Here is a 20,379-nt window from a genome sequence, read left to right on the forward strand (position 1 = left end):
CTTTAATGACACGGTTTATTAAAGGGACAAAATAATGATACACACATCCTTATGATTAAGAACATGCAAATTTCAAAATACAAAAAGCACGCATGAATTGAAGATCCTCACTGAGACCAACACACTGCACAGTCGTGGGACAGCTCGTCAGTCTACTGTCATTAGAAAACAAATCAAAACATGGTAGAAATGGTGCAAAACTAAAAGGTGAGGTGGTAGATTGCGAGGCGATGTAACTGCACGAGGAGGAAAAAAAAAAGCATGGATTGCAGCCTATCCATTTTACACACGTACACAAAAAGAGAAGAGGCACATTTGCCGGGAATAATCACGTCATATTAGTGGGGGAGGGGGTCAACGTCAACTCGTCAGTCATGTTGCAGACAGTCGTGTCCTTTTGTATTAAATCAAATTATTCAAATTAATCTCTATATATTTTGCTGCAATTGCTTTTGCGTACTGTTAATGAGTTTGATGACAGAAAGGTAGACCAAATTGAGAGTGGGCGCAGAATGTGTTTTTTTTTTTTTTCCTGGAGAAGGGGCACAGATCAACACTTTTATACCCTGTATTGTGGAAAAATGTTAACAGGTCACATTTAATTAAAAGCATAAATTTGTGACTTAGATTCCTGTTTCTCTACACAGGCCAAGCAGAAAAGCTACAAGTTCTGTTTTTTCTGTTTTTGTTTTTTTGTGTCAGAGATGCCTTGTCTCCTCAGCATTGAGTTGTTGATAGCTGGAAATCGTCCAAAAAATAGAGCTTCAACTGCTTCACCTTTGAATGTGGAGAGAAAACATCACCATTACAAACAGTGCAAAATTTGTGCCATTGTTTTTGATGACAGACACATTTTCCACAACACAGGGCTCAACCCTGCCCATCACAGGGAGAAATTAAAGTGTGTGGCTGGGCAACGAAACAGTAATAATCATCGCAGTATGTTTTTCCATCAATATAAACAGAGAAAAAATATTCAATAAAACGTCAATAAATTTCAACTCAGTTATCTTCGGTGCTGGACGCACAAGTAGCCAATCATGTGGCCAGGATAGACAGCAGGCCAATCATGTTGCAGGAGCAGAGCGCAGTCCAGTCCAGCAGGCACACACACACAGCACACACTCACTGCATGCTGCACTGCTCTGGATGGCTAAAGGAGCTCAGCATCATGAGCCATCTCGTTTCTTCTGATTTCACTCAGAAGCCACGAGTAGCCTTTAAATATGATATAATAATGATCTGATGTATCAATATAATTATTGATATTGATTGATACATTTTGTCATGATAGCATTTTTGGACATATCGCCCAGCCCCTATTAAAGGCTCTGAAAAATCACAGTAAGGACATATTCAGATTTCCTACTAACTCCATCCTGAAATGTCCTAATTTTGCCCATGCTTTCAATTTGTGACTGAAATTCTCAAGATTTTGGCATTCAAAGTGATGTATGCTGAGTGGCTGGCTGATAATAACTGATAAAATAAACAGCTCAAGATTATTTTCCACAAAAAACCTTTTGAACTCTTACATTATGTGTGCAGTCGCATTCCGCACTTTCTCCAGACTTTCCTGATCTGTGTAGGAACTGAGAGTATTACAGAAATGCTTGAAAACTCCCTTAAAACCCCTAGTGGTTAACTGCAATACCTTGCTTTTCCATGCAGCCTTTTGACAAAGAAAAATCCCCTTTTAAACAGAGCGGGGACTGGAGTCAGTAGCATTGATAACAGCTCTTCCTCAGGACATTTTCAAAGCACCAACATCCAAGACACTTGAGTAGATCTGACAAGATTAAACAAAATATAACATGGGGGAGAAAAACATAACCATATGACAGCCGAACTCTGGTACATTTCTTGCAAAATCTTTGCTAGTGAGAGTCAGCTGACTGAAAAGCCAAATAAATGAGTCATCGGTGTAAGAGCACAGTGTGCACTGGTCTCTCGTCCATGTCAGATCTGCACAAGAGGCCTGGTTCTTGGAGCTGCGAGTCGTTTGAAGACGGGAGCCATTTTCTACAGGACAGCCTCCTGCTTATCAGTAGCACATGCCATTCCTCAGGTCCAGGTCATACACTGCCCCTCTCATCATCTTAATGAACTAACATGTCCTAAGTGCCAATGTCATCACCCGCCTCTTGTAGCCAGGCAACGGCACACGTCTGACTAGGCTCATAACATCTCAATGGTTTCCAACGATTTGCTTGTTACACCTGCAACTTGTTTCCATTCCAGTGTGTGAGTGTGTGCCGAATTTATCAGTGGACCTTAACAATCAGGTAAAAGTCTTCATTCATGTTGTCTGAGATGTGTGTGTTTGCTGATAAGCAAAGCAACCTTAAACTGCCAAAACTTTAAGTGGGTTTGGTGCTATGTTGTAACCCATACACAGAGAGGGAGAGAGCGACGGGTCAGAACCAATACCACATTAATTTATGCAGTATTATTACTTCACTTGACCTGATGCCAGCAAGCATTATGGAGTCATTAACCAGCATAAATTTATCAATTAACAGTAAATATTGTTGATATTCAGGTATCAAATACAAATTGAGATTGTATAGGCTATGTTGCATTGTAATATCATAATTTGATATATAGCTTATAAACTTTGATCGGAGCCAAGTGTGTGACGTGAAGAAATGAATCATTTTCTAATGGCATTGCAATGTGAGGTGGGCCATGCGACCTCACTGTCAGGATGTAAACAGGAACAAACAAGAGGATAAAAACAAAAATAATCCACCTACTTGTTCGAGGTTTCCAATTCCTATCACCTAGGTACTAAGGGTGAGAAAATGCGATGGAGAGTGGCGCAACGCAAAGCAAAAAATACAATAAAATAAAATAAAATAAAATAAAATAAAATAAAATGAACTTCACCCACTACTAGCAGTGTTGTCATTTTTCATGTTCACAGATCTCTTAATGAGGCCACAGGGTTTCCCCTGGCTTCCTCCAGGGGCTGAGGAAGTGAGGATCTGCAGCCTGTGGACCAGAGAGAAGGGAGTCCTGGCATTCAACAGTCTTTAAAAAAAAAAAAAAGGTCTTGATCCTCCTTTCAGGGTCAGACTTACAAACTTGCTGGAGCAACGACAGCCCAGAAGGGGAGGGTGGAGGGAAGAGGGACTTCTTGGCAACAGGAAAGGCAACTAGAAGGGTCCGACAGCTTTTACCTTTGTTTTGTACTGTTCCTGGGGGGTGAGGGTGGCTTCAAAACCACTGGTTCTGATGGTTGTATTGCACTGTTTCAAGGAGTGGTGGAGACAGACAGGTGACCGGGGAGGTTATTGGCTGCTGACGGCTTGTTATATGAGTGGTGAAGCGGTGTCTGCTGTATGGCCCAGCACTGAAACACGGAGCTCAGCAGCAGTGTCTGTCTGGATCTGAGCAGAGCCCAGACACCAGGCTGGAGCTGGCCCGACGCCTCATCTACGAGTCCAGGGAGTCAGCTGGAGACAGACCGATAGAAAGTGAGATAGATATGAGGAGGAAGAAATTATTTGTTTCATTTATTTCTCATTCTTTGTATCTATTATTAAAGATGACGGAAGTTGACAAAACAGAGATCCCGTCTCTATGATCTAAACTAATCCTCTCTCAGGTGGCTACATTAGAGGCTTGCCTTCCACTAAGGATCAGTATCTCAGTGTTTTTCCATCATGGCCTCAATAACATCTAATTGTAATCATTCCAAATTTGTATTTTGACTACTTTGACTAAACACTAGTTTTACATCGCTGAGTGAACGCCAACTGTTTTAGGCTTCTGATGACACACAAGGGGCTTTCTGCTTTCTGTTCAAGAAAAATATAACTTTGAGAGGGTGTTTATTCGGATAGTTACCTGGTCATTATTCCACATGGTGCTGAAATATCCTCACTAGTTGCTCCGTGCTCCCCTGGACTGCTAATCCACACTACTGTATTTTTATCTCTCCATTCACTTCTATAGCAAAACAGCTCCTACAATAATGTCAACAAAGCATTCAAGTAAATATACAACGCAACATGCCCTGGTACCCACTTTTTGGGTGTAGTTACAATTATTTGTTAAAGTACTATCAAGTCATTTCTTCCTGGTGCAAGGCCTGCAGACACTACCTGCCAGATCTACTTTCCAATTAAAAGAGGAAAATAACAAGAAAAGAGACATTTAATTACCTCAAAACATGGGTACCGGGACTTGTTTTTTTTAATTTGCATAATCCACTTTGTTCACAAACATTTATGTGCTTCAAGTGTTATTTTGCAAGCTGTTTTGCTATGGAAATGAATGGAGAGACAGAAATACAGTATTGAGGATTAGCAGCCCAGAAGAGCACTTAGCAACTAATGAGGATATTTCACCACCATGTGGACTCATATCACATCCAGGTAACTGTACAACTCAAGACTCTGCCAAAGTTCAGTTTTGCTTTACAGGATAATACATAATTTATACCTTCAACTAAGAGCTAATAAAATATTTGTTTGGGTGCACAGTAACACTGTCTTGGTGGACAGCTGCTGATTTCAAAAATCCACCAATAAGAAACTGTGCACATTACTCGGTGCCAGAAATACCCAGGCAGGCAGCAACTAACAGCTGCTTTTCCAAAGAGGTAAAGTCAAAAGCTGTGATTTCACATCGCTAATTTAAGTAGTTAAAAACTGAGCAACACGCCTCATCTTTAATGAACCTTTATTGAGGTTGCTTCAGTTCCTATGGTTTGTTGCTGATTTCATTTGGCGTTTCCCAGGATATAAAAAAAACTGTGGTGACAGCCACAGACATTTCACATGTATTTTTTCAGACCTCACATAGGAACCTCATCTCTGCCCCTGCCTCACCGTCCTGTGGCGGGTCAACACTAATGTCCTCTGTGTCTTCTGCGTCCTCCCTCGCCTCCTCTGTGTCGTCTCTCATTTCTTCGTCCTCGTCATCCTCATCGTCTTCCAGCTCGCTGGCGATGAGCTGGCGGGCCAGCTTGATGTTCAGGCCCTCGTTGTAGTGCAGCTTCCTCATCATCTGGAATTGTTTCTTTTTGGCTGGGTAGAAGGAGACATGAACAATCACAATTTGTCAAACACAGCAGATACACATGGAATTTAAAATGCTTAATTGTAGATCTAACAGTATACTACATAGTTATAAAATATAAGAATGATCTACTAGAGCCAGGAGAGAGTATAATATGACCTCTCATACTGTGCAGTGCAGACACAACATTATTGTCTCCACAGTAAATCAGTCCAATTAAGTCCAAATGTGTCTCTTTTATAAACTATGTATGCAGCCATTACTACTGCATGAAAGTCTTCTTAAAACGTAACAAAAACAGATACCAAAATTAGGAATACCAAAACAAGGACAAATTTACTCAGGCAGTATACTGAGACAGCTCAACAACTAGAGGAAGGCTGGGATGTGGAAATCAAAGCTGGACTCTCAAATCCAGCTGAAGGGAAGAAGAGGAACAACAGTTCTTTCCTCAAACACTAGTTTAACTTCTTTAGAGCTTTATTCATGAAAAGGTTGCACACACATGGCATTTTTCAAACGTGCACCTGAAAGCTGCCCAGTAAAAATCACAGTCTTCAATGGCTGAGCCCACTATAACGAAGCTTGGATGTGGTGATCAAAAGCCAGAGCAAAGCTAGTTGAGAGGACGAAAGCCAGGCTGAGCTGCCTTATTCTTACTTACTGGTTTAACACGGACTCCCTAGTTTCTGACTGAGCTGTTCCCATGAACTCATTTCTTAAAAATCAAGGGAGAGATTTGAGGTGGAAGGTATACAAAATAACCCAGCTTTAAATATGAAATGGTCTCAGTGACAAAGATACTTCAAGAGAGCTCAAGCTCCAAATGGGACAGAGCGAGGTGGCTGACGAGGTTTATTTTAGTAAACAATAACTCGCAGGGCACTGCTGCAACCTTGAGCAGGACGATAATTGCAGTGAAATAAGATGGGAGGATGTGGCACAGATTCCAGATATGGAAATGGGTGTCTGGGACACGAGAGTACTTGCAGAAGACATGCTGGGCTGTGAGGCTCCATGGGAGCAGTGCGCCACTGACAAATTCGCTATTCTGGACTTCAGTGTTATTGTTTCTTCACACAGAATCAAGGAGAGAGGTGCGAAGACTAAGTTTTCAAGAAGGTTCGAATCAGCCTGTTCAGGGCTGACATTAACAATTATCAGTGTAATGTTTGTTTTGAAAGTGTGGGATCTACTTTATCCTGGTAACAAATCCCCGAAAAATAAACTAAAGTGACCTTCAAATAAGTCTTAACTTTCTGGAACACACTCTTTGGTCCTGCACATCAACCTCCAGCTATCAGGAGAATAAACAAGCTCTACAAGTAATGTGCAAATACAGACCAAGGTCTTATTTGAACTCTGTTTCACAGGGTGCATGTGTAGTTCCAAAGGCAGAGATCTTAGCCACAAACCTATCATCTGAATGAGGACCTTATGTGAACAGACAACAGGATAGCACCTACAGGCTTTTACCTCACCATTTGAAATGTATGCAAACAGGATTTCCTGCTATTCTTGAAGTCAAACGTTCCACAAAAAATACAAGTGACTACACACTCCACATATTAAAAAAGTCAAATCTCTTGCTAATCATATCTGTACGTCCTTTCAACATTCACCAGTCTTTACCTAGGCTGTGCTCTTGCTTTTCCCTGTGTAGCTTGGAAACAAATATGGAAAATGGACGGGAGGGGGAGGAGGGAAAGGTTGAAAGTGTACTGAGATAACAGTCTGAATGCGAGAGGGAGTCTGTGTGTGTGTGTGTGTGTGTGTGTGTGTGTGTGTGTGTGTGTGTGTGTGCGCGCGTCTTGTAGGAGGTCAAAGAAAGGTCAAGATCACTGTGTGTTTTGTCTGTGTGCTTGACGTTGCTGCCATGCAATGGCGTGTGATCCCTGCTTGGGTTTCTGCAGCCTTATGGTTAGTTTCCTCATGTATCCTTTTTTTGGGGAAGGTGCGGATGAATGACAGAATTTAACTTGTCAGTCAAAGTTGCTGTGTGTGCTGACCTTGTTCTTCGGGACTCAGCTCCTCTTCCTCCTCTTCACTGCTTTCCTCCTCTTCCTGCTCCCTCATGAAGCGAGGCTCTGAGCCGTCTGCTGCTGCTGCCAGCCTGGGGGAGAGATAAAGATGGAAATGTGATAAGGAATTCAAAAAAAAAAAAACACTACATCCAATTACTTCCATTTCACTTTACACTTTTCAGACATTTTCTGCAGAATTTACAACCGTGAGATGTGTAATTACCACAAATCTGTCCCATCAGTGGTTGTATCCTTGATGCATGGACGACTGAACAAATGATGCAACCATCCCTCTTTGGCCAATCATTCTAATTCCATAACTCAGCAGTGAGAAGCACCATTCAACAGAGTTTTGTCAAAATCTGATCAGCAGTGTTGAGATACGACATGAACATGAGACCAACTGATAATCCTCCCTAAATTCTTCACGAGATTTACAAACAGCTTAGAAAAAGCCTCTCTGTGAAAAGAAAAAGAGATGAAGAAATGTGGGAGAGGTGTGTGTGTGTGTGTGTGTGTGTGTGTGTGTGTGTGTGTGTGTGCTCAAGTGGGCATGAGAGAGGGAAAGGAGAGAGCAACTATCGCCATATCTCTTGCTCACACAGAGTTGTAACAGAAGAGAAACAGAGGCAAAATGAATGGATAAATAAGAGATGAAGGACAGGGGAGATAGTGTGTGTGTGTGTGTGTGTGTGTGTGTGTGTGTGTGTGTGTGTGGGACGCAGATGTGACCATCAGTCTACGGCTGAATGAACGGTAGTGGATTGGTGGAACCGCCCTCAGGGAAGCTCCCATTTACTGTACTACTGCTCTACTGCTGACAGCCAGCCTGGACTCATCTACATGCTGTTCCCATCCAACTAATTGCATACTTTCTCCCTCTGCTTATGCTCCCTATGGCAAATGCACTGATAATGGCATCCGATGTCCAGGACACAGACAGAGGAAGGGAGGTAGAGATACAGTGAATTCGGAGGGGGGCAGGCAAATGGAAGGAGAAAGACAAAAAAGGAGAGTAAGAGTGGACGCTGGAGAAAAAGGAGAAAAAAAAAAAGCAGACAAGATGAAGGGAACACAGCAGCTGTTGTGTTATCTCAAGGGTTTAGCATAAAACAATGGAAGGCACTCTTTGTGGAAGTAAACAAAGGCAGCTAATTGACTTATAGGCCTGGAGCAGATCACTAACCTCTCTGACACACACACACAGGCACAAAGTAGTCCATCCCCACATCAATGCACTTACATAAGCACACTGGCCCGGAGCGAATACACATCTCGGCTTCCCAGTACCATCTCCAGGGACATATTTACTTGTTAACATGAGGCAAAGACTTTTAAGCTGAAATGTTTCGGGGCGAGGTGGCTTTAAGAGATTTTGGTCATGACCCAGAGAGAGTCGAGAGGTTATTCGCCCTCCTAGTCAGCCACACTTGTTCCTGCAGGCTGGAGATCAGACGTCACCACAGCACTACCTCCACCATCCACACTATGGTCCCCTTGAAAAATACATAAAGGCTATGAACAGCACACTCTGTTCTGTAAAGACGTTGGCCTTGTAGGAGTGCCGTCTCCATTCTCTTCCGTCTTTGTACCCGACAGGCACGAAATAGCTTAGGTCTGGATGTTATACTTGGAATAAACAACGCCGCATACCAGAGCGGTGAACTCTACCAGCATCCTGGACACACCAAGCTCACCAGCGCGGGTCAGCCTCTACAAGCATCCAGGCGGGACAATTTACATTCTTAGGGACACACACACACACACACACACACACACACAGAAGCACATGCCTGGACCTCTGTGAGAGAGCCTTTCAAATAAACAGGACAAAGAACCACTCCATGTCCCTCACAAAACAAACATTCTCCTATTTCTCTCTTTGTTAGTTAAGGAAGTTATTACGCCACATTAGGTCTTGTTTTATTTTGACACACGGTTTGTCCTGAGCTAAGGAACTACATATTAATTTGTCACACTTTTTTTTTTTTTTTTTTTTTTGCAATTTCTCCAAATGAGGCCTTGTTGGGTGTCTTCTGACTTGTCTTGTATCTGTCAACAACTTGGCTGACACAAGGCCACGCCCACTTCTGGTTGTGCTCTTCATTATACATTCTGGACCAGAGAAATTAGCTCTACTGACTTTCCACTGTTACTGATCAAATGCCCCTTTTCTATTACATGTTACTGGCTCTACCCGCTTTTTTGGTTTTCCATTAGGCAAAAGTTTGTGATAGTTTACTCACTCATTTCACAACTCTTTCACTCCATATGCCATAAAACTTCATTTAAAAGTTAATTCCCAATTACAAGCTGAGTCCTTATATCTTTTTTTTCCTGGTATCCTTTGGTTATTTCTTTTTTTCTTTTTTATGCTGAGCAGAATTTTGTGAAAAAGGAAACAAAAGCACGTCCCAAACAGATGCAGGTCACAAAATAGGCTGCTTGCTTTTGATGATTAATGCAAATAAAGGCCAGGCTTAATAGCTGAAGTTTCATGGTAAATCAGGATTACACAGCTTATGATTTTGCTCGACGGGTTTCAGTCTCCAACCTGTCAGTATGACCTCACCTGCCGTGCATACAGTTATAATTCTGTGTAAAAAAAATCTAAATCTAAAAGAGGGTCAAAGTCTTTAATGTTTCTATAAGCGCTGTGTGGTCTAATCTGAATCTATGTAGGGGTCCTACTTCCTGAAAAACTCTGGTGATGCAAGGAGCGCTGACCAGACCTGGGTTTCCCAAAAGCAACTTAAGCCAGCTACCTCTCTGCTTAGTCTGGAGAGGCAGTCAGGAAACCCGGCAAGGAGCTTGGTTCAAGGCAGCAAAACAGACGGGGAGCGAGTGAGCTGCTGGTCATTCTTCAACACCATTTGACTAAATTTCATGTTGCAGCTTCTTGATGCAAAAAGCAAAATGCTGGAGGTCAGTACAGACTGCCAGTGCTCTCAGTGTTGATTGTCTTTGTTTACTAGACTTACCTATAACCATTAAAATCATTCAAACAGCTCATTAAGCTACGAAACACAAGTCAACCTTTCCTCTTGCCCTCCCTTCCTCACCTGCTTTCCCATTCCTTTTCTCTATCCCGTCTTCTCTCTGCCCTCTCCACCGCTCCCCACCCCACATCCATCCCTCCCCACTGCTGTTACACTTCTTACTTTGATTTCAGGTCATCAGCTGTGAGCACAGTGTTGCCGTCCGAGTCGCTCAGTGCCCCCTCGTCATCATCGTCCCCCACCATCCTGAGAGACAGAATTGAATCAAATTAATAGGAGGGGAGTGGAGCAGTGTGAGAGAGGGAGACCAGAGAAACGAAAGGGAGAAGAAACAAACAGCCAATGAGACAGATAAGACAGAGGGATGGAGGAAGGCGAGGGGAGGGAGAGGAAGAGGGGCAAGACAAGTGTGAAGGAGGCAGAAAGGGAGGAAGGCTTGTGACAAGAGTGACCTTCTCTGCAGCGCGCTGACATATTGGATTACATACCCACTGAGATACCACTCTAACACAAAGTCACATGCACACAAACACACACATCGACTCTCTTCAAGTTGCACTGGCCAGAGCTCTAAACCTGTAATCTGATCATTTTATATTCTTAATTCTACTTTCATGTCAGTGATTATTCTCTCTGCAATCAAGGATTTTTTTTTTTTTTTTTTTAAATGGCCGCTATCTCATTTTTGAATGAAGCAAAATTGAAGAAAAAAAAAATTTGAAAAATTGAAAACAGCAGTGAGTCAGTGCATCAGTTGAGGTACTGAGGAGGAAAAGCTGATGAGCAGCAGTATCTGCCTGCAGTGCATTCAGGCTGTAAAGGTGAAATGCGGATCAGAGCTCTTGGCAGTGCTTGCCAGCTGGAGCCTCGAGCTGCTCCTTATCGCCCTCACAACACAGCAACACACATCACTCACACACAACACATCCCCCCTTTTATGTTTTCATTTCTTTTGTCATTCTGTTGATCTCGCAGGTTATTTTCCACTTTGGCTTGGCTTTTTATCTCAGCTGCTCAAATTGTTTGGTAATTTCTTTTAATGCTGCAATTTATTGCATCAGTGTTTGAGATCACCCAAAATATAATACGTAAATGAATGAATGAATGAATGCATGAATAAAATTTCTCACATAGCCCCAGTGCAATCTATCCACCCAGGCAGTTTCTGTGTGATTTGGTGAGGTTTCCAGACTGCTGCGATCACCCCTGGCTCCTCCCACCCCAGAAAAATGGCGCTGGATGGCTAATATTTTGCACAGCATAGACTATCTAAAATTTAAATGTTGAAAACTCCACAAAACTCAACAGCTGTTTCTAAAAGCAGTGACATGGATACCCAGCATAATCTACAGCCCACGGCAAAGAGTTTTATTTTAGGAACTATTCCCTGCAAGTACACCAGCAAACTGTGTCTATCTGCCTCGAATTTCTACTTGGTGGGGGCGGGTAGATGCAGGGTCAGCATTTCAATACGATGATTCTTACCATTACAACCACTACCACCACAACCTCCACCACACACTCATACACACACACACAAGCTTTCACCAGCAGTGTTCATTTCACCTCCACCAACTCAGTGGCTGGCATCAACTTTTGTTTGGTGCTGTACATGTATTTTGACTTACATGTGGTACATATTTTCAAACTGATTTTGGTCAGAGTGGCTGACAGAATGGCTTCAGTACTGTCCTCCATGCCATTTTTTTTTTCCTAGGATGGTGACGGAATGTCTACAGTCTGGGTGGTCATTTCATCTTACTGGTTAGGGTTAGGCATAAGGTGTTTATGGCCTACATTAGAGAAAGGCTGTAGACAATGAATTAACTCAATTAGTTCGCTCCTTCGCCATCCTAGAAAAGGACAACTCTCGTCCTCTGTAATTATCTGGTTAGTTAATCCAATTAATTGCATATCTATTAATTCTAAAGGAATCTAAAGACGTAATATTTTTCCATTCCCTGCTGCTGTATATTCCCTGCGTATTTTTAAGAGAATGTGTCTTGTGTTACAGTCATATTGTACTGCCCAGTAACTAGCTTTTAAAAAAAAAAAAAAAAAAAAATACTGGACTTAAGGAATCTCAAGTAGACTCGGGGTTTCTGATGGATGATTTAACTTGTTGAACTTCATGGGGCAGCCCTAGACTTCGCTTCTTTGACAACAGGAGACAGGTGAGACTCCGGCCAATAGTAAACCTCAACAAATCACAGACTGCACTGTAGCTAAGAAAAAATGTATAAATAAAATTTTAGATAGATAGATAGATAGATATAGATTTTTTTTAACAAATGAAACATAATCAGGAGAATGTGTGCAGTGAACAAGGAATTAACTTGAAGGATGAACAGTTAATCCTTCAACCATGGTACACACTATCAATACTGTTATTAGTAGGTAACGGAGCACCCAGTGGAACAGTGTGTCTGAAGCATCACCTGTTGTAAGGCGTGCTGGGCTCATCTATCTTCATCAGGCCATAGTCTTTATCAGCTGGGTGGTACGTGGCCAGGATGTTCATCTCATCCCATTTCTGGGACTTCTTCCTAGATAAGAGTAGAGGAGAAAAGAAAAAGAATGAGAGAGAGAAATGAGGGATAAATGGCAAAGCCCCCCGTGTGGACCTCTGCACACCAGCTACCCACCCATCGCTCCATCCCAGACATTTCCCTAGAGGGGAGTGACCAGATTTCATGTGGGACCGAACATGTCCCAGTTTTCATTCTAACTGCATATTTTGGGAATGGATGCACACACAAAAATACCCAACCCACACAAGCACGCACGCACACACGCACATACAATTTGGTCAGCACCAAAGAAAAACAAGATATTATTCGGCTTTTGAGGACTGTCAGGGAAATGTGTCGCAATAATCCACCAGAGAAGCAAGCGAGGGGCTGAGAGCTCACGCTGATCAACTGTGAGCAAAAAAGGTCGAGAGTCAAACGTCAGTCTCATTTGCGACGATTGCATGCTCGAAAATTGTTCCCGTTTTTATTCCACTTCCCGGGATTACAACTGTCCCTGATCCCTCCTTGCATGGTTCAGCCCTCATATTGGGAATAAGGTTATCACCTCTGCCTGCTCCATCACGACATCCTGCTCAAAATTACAATAATCTCAGCTGCCCTTTCAAATCCACAAGGTAGATAAACAAAAACAGCAATTTTGCTCAAACGGATAAAGAAAACACCTGACATGTTCAGGAGAGAAGAGGCAGAGGCTTTACATTCAGCTGACAGGGAGAAAAAAGAATAAGAAAGCTGCTAGACATGTTTGATCTTGGATCAAATCCAAGGCTTTTATTTCCCTCCTTATTTATTCATTTTGTTCTTTTGTAGTATTCCCCTCCTTACTGAGCCATGCAGTCTTTGCAAATATCGCAGCTCTATCTTTCTTTGGGTATCAAGAAAATATAAGGTAAGCAGTCAGTCACATATATTTTCCTATGTGGCAAACACTCCACCTCTGGTACTCAGAGCACTTATGATATTAGGGATTATTTGTAATTATTATGTAATATACTGAGTGCATCTTTCACTAGCATTTGTAAGAATCAGTAGGAATCAAACCCCTTACCCTGGCAGGACTTAATGACTCAAACATGCTCTCTTTTACTATTCATAGACTGTTGAATGGTCAAAACGACAATTATATCATATTTCTGGGACAGCAGCAATAGGTGTGTCATCTTGTTTGGCAAACCTTTTTAACTGGAACAAGCATCCCAAAAATTGTGGCCATGAGGCTCTGTTTAGTAACTGAGACGGAGGCGTGTCAATATTATTATCGCAACCTTCGATCTCGCAACACCACTTGTGATGTTGCCTCATCAAAAAGGACCCAAACAGCTTTTTTTGAGGTAGCAACATCTGGGAGAGCATGTGTTAGGCTGTCAGGTGGTAACAGGCCTGTGGTGCATCTCCCTGCTCCAACTGTGTGTTTGCATGGATGCACAAGACATCCCAGGTGCAGCCAGCCGAGCCACTGCTGCCTTTAAATCCAGTTGGAACAAAACATTTAAATCAAACTACAGTGCAGTGATGATGCGATGAAGACAGCGGCAAAAGTGAGAGCTACTACGAGGCACTAAATGCAGAGTATCTCTTCATACATGGCGATGAGGATCTCTCGTGGGTAGCCAACAGCTGTTTACATCCGGCTTCAGGAGAAACTCATTAAATAGAGTGAGCCATCCTCAAGAGCCAAGCTGTACTATCAGGTAGCATATTCAATGGGTGGTGAGGGAAGGTCCAGATCTGTGCTCTGCACTAGCTGCATGTGGAGGGGCTGAACCCACTAACAGGCCCTTGTGTCATGACGGTGGTTGGGCGAAAGTTGCCTAAAAACAACACTGGTGCCAGATATAATGCCAACAACAGCAGGGAGGGAACAGCTGCGGACAGCAAAATGCTCAGTAAGTTCATCTGGAGCTGGAAAGCACCGTGAGGGATGAAGAATGGACGGCTGAGAGAAACCTGGGCGTGTTGGGATGAGACAGCTTTTTAGAGAGTCTACTGCCACAGACTTTGGGCTGAGACATGACTGGATTTCATCTGTTCCAAATCCTTATTTTTAAGCCGACTCCACACAATTTTTAAAATATTTTTTAAATATTTTGACATGAAATGGTTGTTACCGATGATTAGTTAAGACTGTGCTCCTGGTAAGTGTAACAGGGCTTTTGCAGGGATGCAGCATGAACAACACCGGGACCCTGGCTCTGTTAGACCTCAATGAAGCAGAGCCTTAATTAATGTCATTAGTAACACCTGTGTTTTACTAGGGCTGCACATGCACAATATGACAATAAAAGAATCATATTCCAATTCCACTGACAGATATTGCGATTGTGTTAATATTTATTTAAGTGGGAGTCATTATCATAATTTTCATTTCAACTGAAAAAACATAGGATTTACACTTATTTATAATGACATAATGGCATTATGCCAATATTTGTTATATTTAACTTTCATCAAAAAATTGCAGCTGCAGCGATTTGGTTATTAAACCATACTGTGATTTCAATATGATTTCGATTAATTATGCAGCCCAAGTCTTTACCCTATTTCATGTAAAAGTGGCTGCTGTGAATTTATCTTAATTTATCTGACATGAGTATGTTGTAGATTCAACAAAGGAGCACATTTGTTCTTTCCTCAACTCGAAAATTGAGACAATCAGTGCTGATTTTCCCACGAAAACAAAAATAAAAGAGCAACTTGATAGCAGGAAATAATTTCATTAGTTTCTTATTCACAAACAGTTTCTATCAATGCTAACCTCATCTGACCCGCATGACTGGTCACATACTGTCTGAGTGCCGTTTTACTCAGCACATTACAGACAGTCAGACAGATTCAGCGTCTGCCAATCAAACTGTCCATCACACAGTCAGCAAAAAGGCATGGAAGACACTGGAAGGCACAGGGAGGGATAAAGTTTCATGGAAGCATATGTTACACCCAGGCTTGCAGTCACTGGCACCAATGAATTATGGATGACTGGGTGTGAGGCTCCTACATCCATGTTGGCTGATAACGATGGCTGATTGACGGCATAACAAGATGTGACTTAAACAGAACAGGGATAAAAGGGACTAAGGGTTACAGTGCCCTCCAATATAGAGTTCATGATTTGGAGTATGTGTGGGTCTAATTTCTGTTTAGGGGGAAATCTAAGATCTAGACATCACCTATGACTTTTAAAACACAAAAAAGTTAATGCTATTAGCTAAGGTAGTATAAATACAGAGAGACGTGGAAATAAGTGTAAAAAAAAAAAAAAAAAAAAAAAACACTTAAGGAAAAAATGTAAAGTGTACTAATTGTTTTGGTTTTGTCAACAGCTTGTGGATTCCCATATAATCCACCCACTTATATTTTCCTCATGAGGATCATGAAAATTTCATTTGATCTTACATTGAGATCACTGGTTTCCAATGGTTTGTGTTGTTAGCCGGTGTAAAGAGAGACTTGTATCACTGCTGGTGAAGCAGCTTTACCCTGCGAGTAGACTGATTCTCAGTGTCAACATATGGAGAGTCACCAACACCCATCGCCTTGTGTAATGCCCTCTGTGGCACAAAGTCCACGCACTGCCTAGAAATCTATGGAAGGAAGGCGGGTTTTAAAGGTGAACAGGTGGCAGGGTAAATGAATGCTAGGTGGTAGATATGTGTGCAGCTCGTTCAGGATATCCTGTCAGTACCGCTGAATGAGCGAGGAAGAAGGCAACTGTTATCTGCCACACACTTGATGCAGATAAGAAGCCAAACATATTTGGGCTGTCTTCAAGCACAATGCACACACTGCCCCCTTAAACAATAGTAGGCAGAAAAAGCAAGTGAACCAGTGAGGGGGAAAAAAAACAAAAAAAAAAACAATGAGGCAAACTCCACTGTGTGCACAATGACTCAACAGTCCATTCAAAAAGCCTTTTTGTTTTTCTGCTGCAAGTCTGTGGCAGACTTTATGATGGCTGACCTTGGGAGGTTAGTTTGTTGAGCGCTTAAATGATTAGGTGATTAACCAACTGGTGAAACGACACAAAATTCATCAATTACAACTTTGTTAAATGGTTAATTGTTTGTCATTTATCAAGTAAAAGTACAACACATTTTCTGATTATAGTTTCACTAACTTCCCCAAGATTATCAGACTTGTTTACTGTCTTTGTTCATATCTTCATAACACGACAGCTAACAATCAAATTTAAACTGTGACACTAACACACTAACAACTCAATCTGAGGATATCACTCCAGATTTATCACTTTTGACTCTCTGTAGACTAAATGAAAATCAATTAACTGAAAAAATAATCAATAGGTTAATCAACAATGAAAATGATAGACCTCTTTGAGCTCTAGTTTAGATAGGTCAAAAAGCTGGCTACTTGAACTGACAGAGGACTAATAATAAACACCAAGATGAAAGTGCATGACGAGGAACTACAAACCAGACTTCTGTATTGAGAATATACTGGCACAGAATGCATCTCAGACAATTATCTGAACAATTTTTGAAAGTCAAAACTTAACAAGGGGGGAAAAAAAGATGTTTTAAAATTATTTTTAATGACTATAACAAGAATGCGCTGGGGGCTTGATGATACAATAAAATAGTACAGTTAAATATTGAGACTCTTCTTGTATATTGCTCAATGGGCAACACACAACACTGGCCCTACTGGTTTGTTACTTACTGGTTGCATGTGCCTGCTGAACTGTATGACACTTATAAATATCCAAAACACATTTGTCACCAAAGGGCCAAATGGTTTTAGACAGCCTTAATGGAAAATAAGAGGAGGCATTGATTATTATTATGGAGACACACCGGCATAAATAAAAATACACTCCTTCCAGTGAGTGTATGTGTGCAGGTTGGAGAGTGTGTGCATGCAAGTTGCTTGAAACACACACATGCTAAGCTAACAGTAGTAGCATGCTACAGCACGGTCAGCCCCTACTCTTCTCCTCCCGGTGGATCTGCTGCTCGGCTGCACACAGGACGCTTCCGGAAAACTCTTTTTCATTTGCTTCCTCGTCTCCCACAGACCGCCTATTTTGGTATCAACACAGAAAAGGCTTCATTCACTGCTGGGAATGGAATTCACTAATAACTGCCGTCCTTCTATGGCCTATTTTCTGATAGGCCTGCTCAAAAAGGGGCTGCTTTACACACTCCGGAGCTGTGGGCACAGCAGGAAACAAAGTTTTGGGTCAGCAAGCAACAGCGTCTGGTAAATCATCAAATTAACCAGCTTATTTCAGAGTGCCATCATCCCACATTATAGATCAGGGATGGTCACTCACTTTCCAAAGTGGTTGGTGTACTCAGATGGACAACAGACAAAACTATTAATCATATGAAACTACTTCAATATTTATATATTGAAATTGTTTTTAATCTTAATATTTTAGATTTTTTACATATTTTACTGACTTTTTAATGCATTGTCTGTCACTGATGAGAAGCAGTTTTTTGTTTTTCTCTGTGTATGCAGGTACTCAGTGAAAATGACAATAAATACATCTTGAATCAAACAAATACAAAATAAAATGTAAAATAATCAAATTGTTCTTGGAATTTCAGGTAAGATAAAGTATAATAAAAGTGATGTTCATATTGTATTGCCAAATTTGGTTCAGATCTCATTTTGTCAGATTTTAAATGGGCATATGCATTTTATCACTAATTTAGACAACAGTTTTGTGTATCATGAGTTGACATCAGTGTGCCACCGAGATGTGATTCTACTGAGAGACAATAAACAATATTGTATTATTTCCCTGTGCCACCCTTGGAAGGACTTTCCAGCTAAAACTGAAGACTTGACATTTGGACGGTGGGTGGTGTTAATTTCTCCTGGCTGTGAATGAGACAGTTTAGAGAGACTCCAAGTTCTCTGAACACTAAAGGCTCTTTTACGTTTATGTGTTTATTTTACAACAAAGACCTGCAGCCACACTGGCATATTGAAAACTACAGGCAATCCTATTGTCAGTATTTTTATAAATTATGTTTATGCTTTCGATACATTCATCCTGCAAATCCTGTAACAAGTGCATTATTTGTCAGTCATATTTTGATAGGCTATTTCTGTTTACACCATGCAGCTCTAACTGTCAAGCATTCATTAAGACAGTGACTTGTTGGATTATTTGACCTGCTCAAGATAAGATATTCCTTTATTAGTCCCACAGTGGTGAAATTTCAAGCATTACAGCAGCAAAGTGGATAGCAAAATATGCATCACACAAGTTTCTGAGCATCTTCAGTGGTTCAGCTTGTGTTTCACTCTGGACAAACAGAGAGGAGACCGAGGTGGCCACAGGAAGCCCAAGCTCCCAAGTGTCAAGTGGGGCCAGGGATCTGGGGCATTAACCTACGTCTTGTGCAGTGGTCAAAGTGTCAATGAGATCAATGCCTACAAATCGCCTTGACTTCAGAGGGAAATCCAGTTATTTTTTTTACGGTTACAATATTAGCTAGAGCAGAAGTCGATGAAAGGTTATCAGTGAGAGCAGTTGTGTTTCTACACTTGTCTGCCAAAACATTTCTGCATCTCTGGAGGCGTCTTGGTGCTTCAGTGCCAGAGCTGGCCTGTGTTTGGCTGGTACAGCTGTCACTGTCACATGTAACATCAAGTCCTGTAACCAGGGATGTGAAGAGGGCTATACCCATTTCAGCTCAGTTTACCTAGCTACTATTTTAGGCTGATATAAACCATTATGCCTGAGTATAGACGCTATGGAGCAGCACCAAATCAATATGTGGACGTGATTTTATTCATTTTTATTGCTGAACATGTTGCTGGATTTGCCTGATAATGATTACTAGAAGTCATGGTTTAGCGTTGACGTGTCTGGTGTTGTGTTTACCACTACATCACTGTTGTTGCAGTAATGTTACATCAACTAAACTAAGATTAGAGAACTAATGTAACATTACCTGTCTGTGATACTAGCTAGTGAGCAAGCTAACCACATAAATTAGCTAATATAACGTTAGCTAGCTTTTAGTCAAACCCACCGACAGGGTTGTTCTCACAGATGAGAAACCATTCGACAGCTGCAAAATAAAGCCACCAAAAGTGCCAAAGTTGTCCTGTTAACAGCACACTGTTGGCTAAATGCTAACGAGACAACTATACGTGACGGCGTGACAGGGGAGTGGAGGCTAACAAGTGTTTTAGCTAGCTGCCCGGCTAGCAGTCTCAGTCTCTCTCAAAGCGGCTGCACAGCGACTTACTGCTGCTCATCCTCCAGGAGTCCGGGCGCCTGCTCCGGGTTCTCCACTTGCACGTCGTCGGGCAGCGATTTGACATTTGTGCCGCTGTTCTTGTTTTTCAGGATGCCTTTAATCGGCCGCGGAGCTGCCATTCCACAAAGCGGTCACACCGGCGGCTCTGGGTGGGCGATTTCAGCTGCTGCCTGGTCCTAAAAGCAAGCACCGCACTTCCTGTGTCGTCCGGCGGATGGGTTACAAAGATTAAGTCTCAAAGATGCTCGCCTTCATAACTACACGCTATTGTGTAAACTCAAGGGAAGCTGGTGTCCGACGTGCACTGACAGCTCGGCATGTCCCGGTCTGCCTGCTACCGACTGGCGATGAGGGCGAGAGCAGCAGCAGCGGCACACTGTACCGCGCTCCAAGCATCGCGAGATCAGAGACGCGCTTCATACGTGAGAAGTCGCCATGCTTGATGAGGCGACTGCTGCGTTCATGTGCTCGAAAGTTCGCTGCACGACTTGTTGAGCGTTTGAAAGCTTTTTGGTCGGAAATCGCAAGAGCAGTAGAAGTATTTTGGTGGAAA

General features: G+C 42.0%; 1 protein-coding gene across 1 annotated transcript; it reads right to left on the minus strand.

Annotated features, from left to right (window-relative positions):
• On the minus strand, positions 1-20,181 carry ppp1r2 (protein phosphatase 1, regulatory (inhibitor) subunit 2). The gene is made up of 6 exons (XM_030049804.1): positions 19,815-20,181; positions 12,490-12,597; positions 10,214-10,297; positions 7,038-7,141; positions 4,839-5,036; positions 1-3,458 (listed from the first exon to the last, which is right to left on the minus strand). Exons 1-6 carry the CDS (start codon positions 19,943-19,945, stop codon positions 3,439-3,441), a joined length of 645 nt encoding a protein of 214 aa, XP_029905664.1. The 5' UTR covers positions 19,946-20,181; the 3' UTR covers positions 1-3,438.
• Between the last annotated feature and the right edge of the window lie 198 nt (positions 20,182-20,379).

This window comes from Myripristis murdjan, chromosome 4, assembly GCF_902150065.1.
Source record: "Myripristis murdjan chromosome 4, fMyrMur1.1, whole genome shotgun sequence".
Taxonomy (NCBI): Eukaryota; Metazoa; Chordata; class Actinopteri; order Holocentriformes; family Holocentridae; genus Myripristis; species Myripristis murdjan.

Excerpts from the sequence above, each read along its gene's own strand:
- ppp1r2 (XM_030049804.1), bottom strand. The coding sequence starts at position 19,945 with ATGGCAGCTCCGCGGCCGATTAAAGGCATCCTGAAAAACAAGAACAGC. Across the intron at positions 10,298-12,489 it reads CCCAGCACGCCTTACAACAG|GATGGTGGGGGACGATGATG; the intron begins GTGATGCTTCAG and ends TCTGTCTCTCAG. Across the intron at positions 5,037-7,037 it reads GCTGAGTCCCGAAGAACAAG|CCAAAAAGAAACAATTCCAG; the intron begins GTCAGCACACAC and ends CCTTCTACCCAG.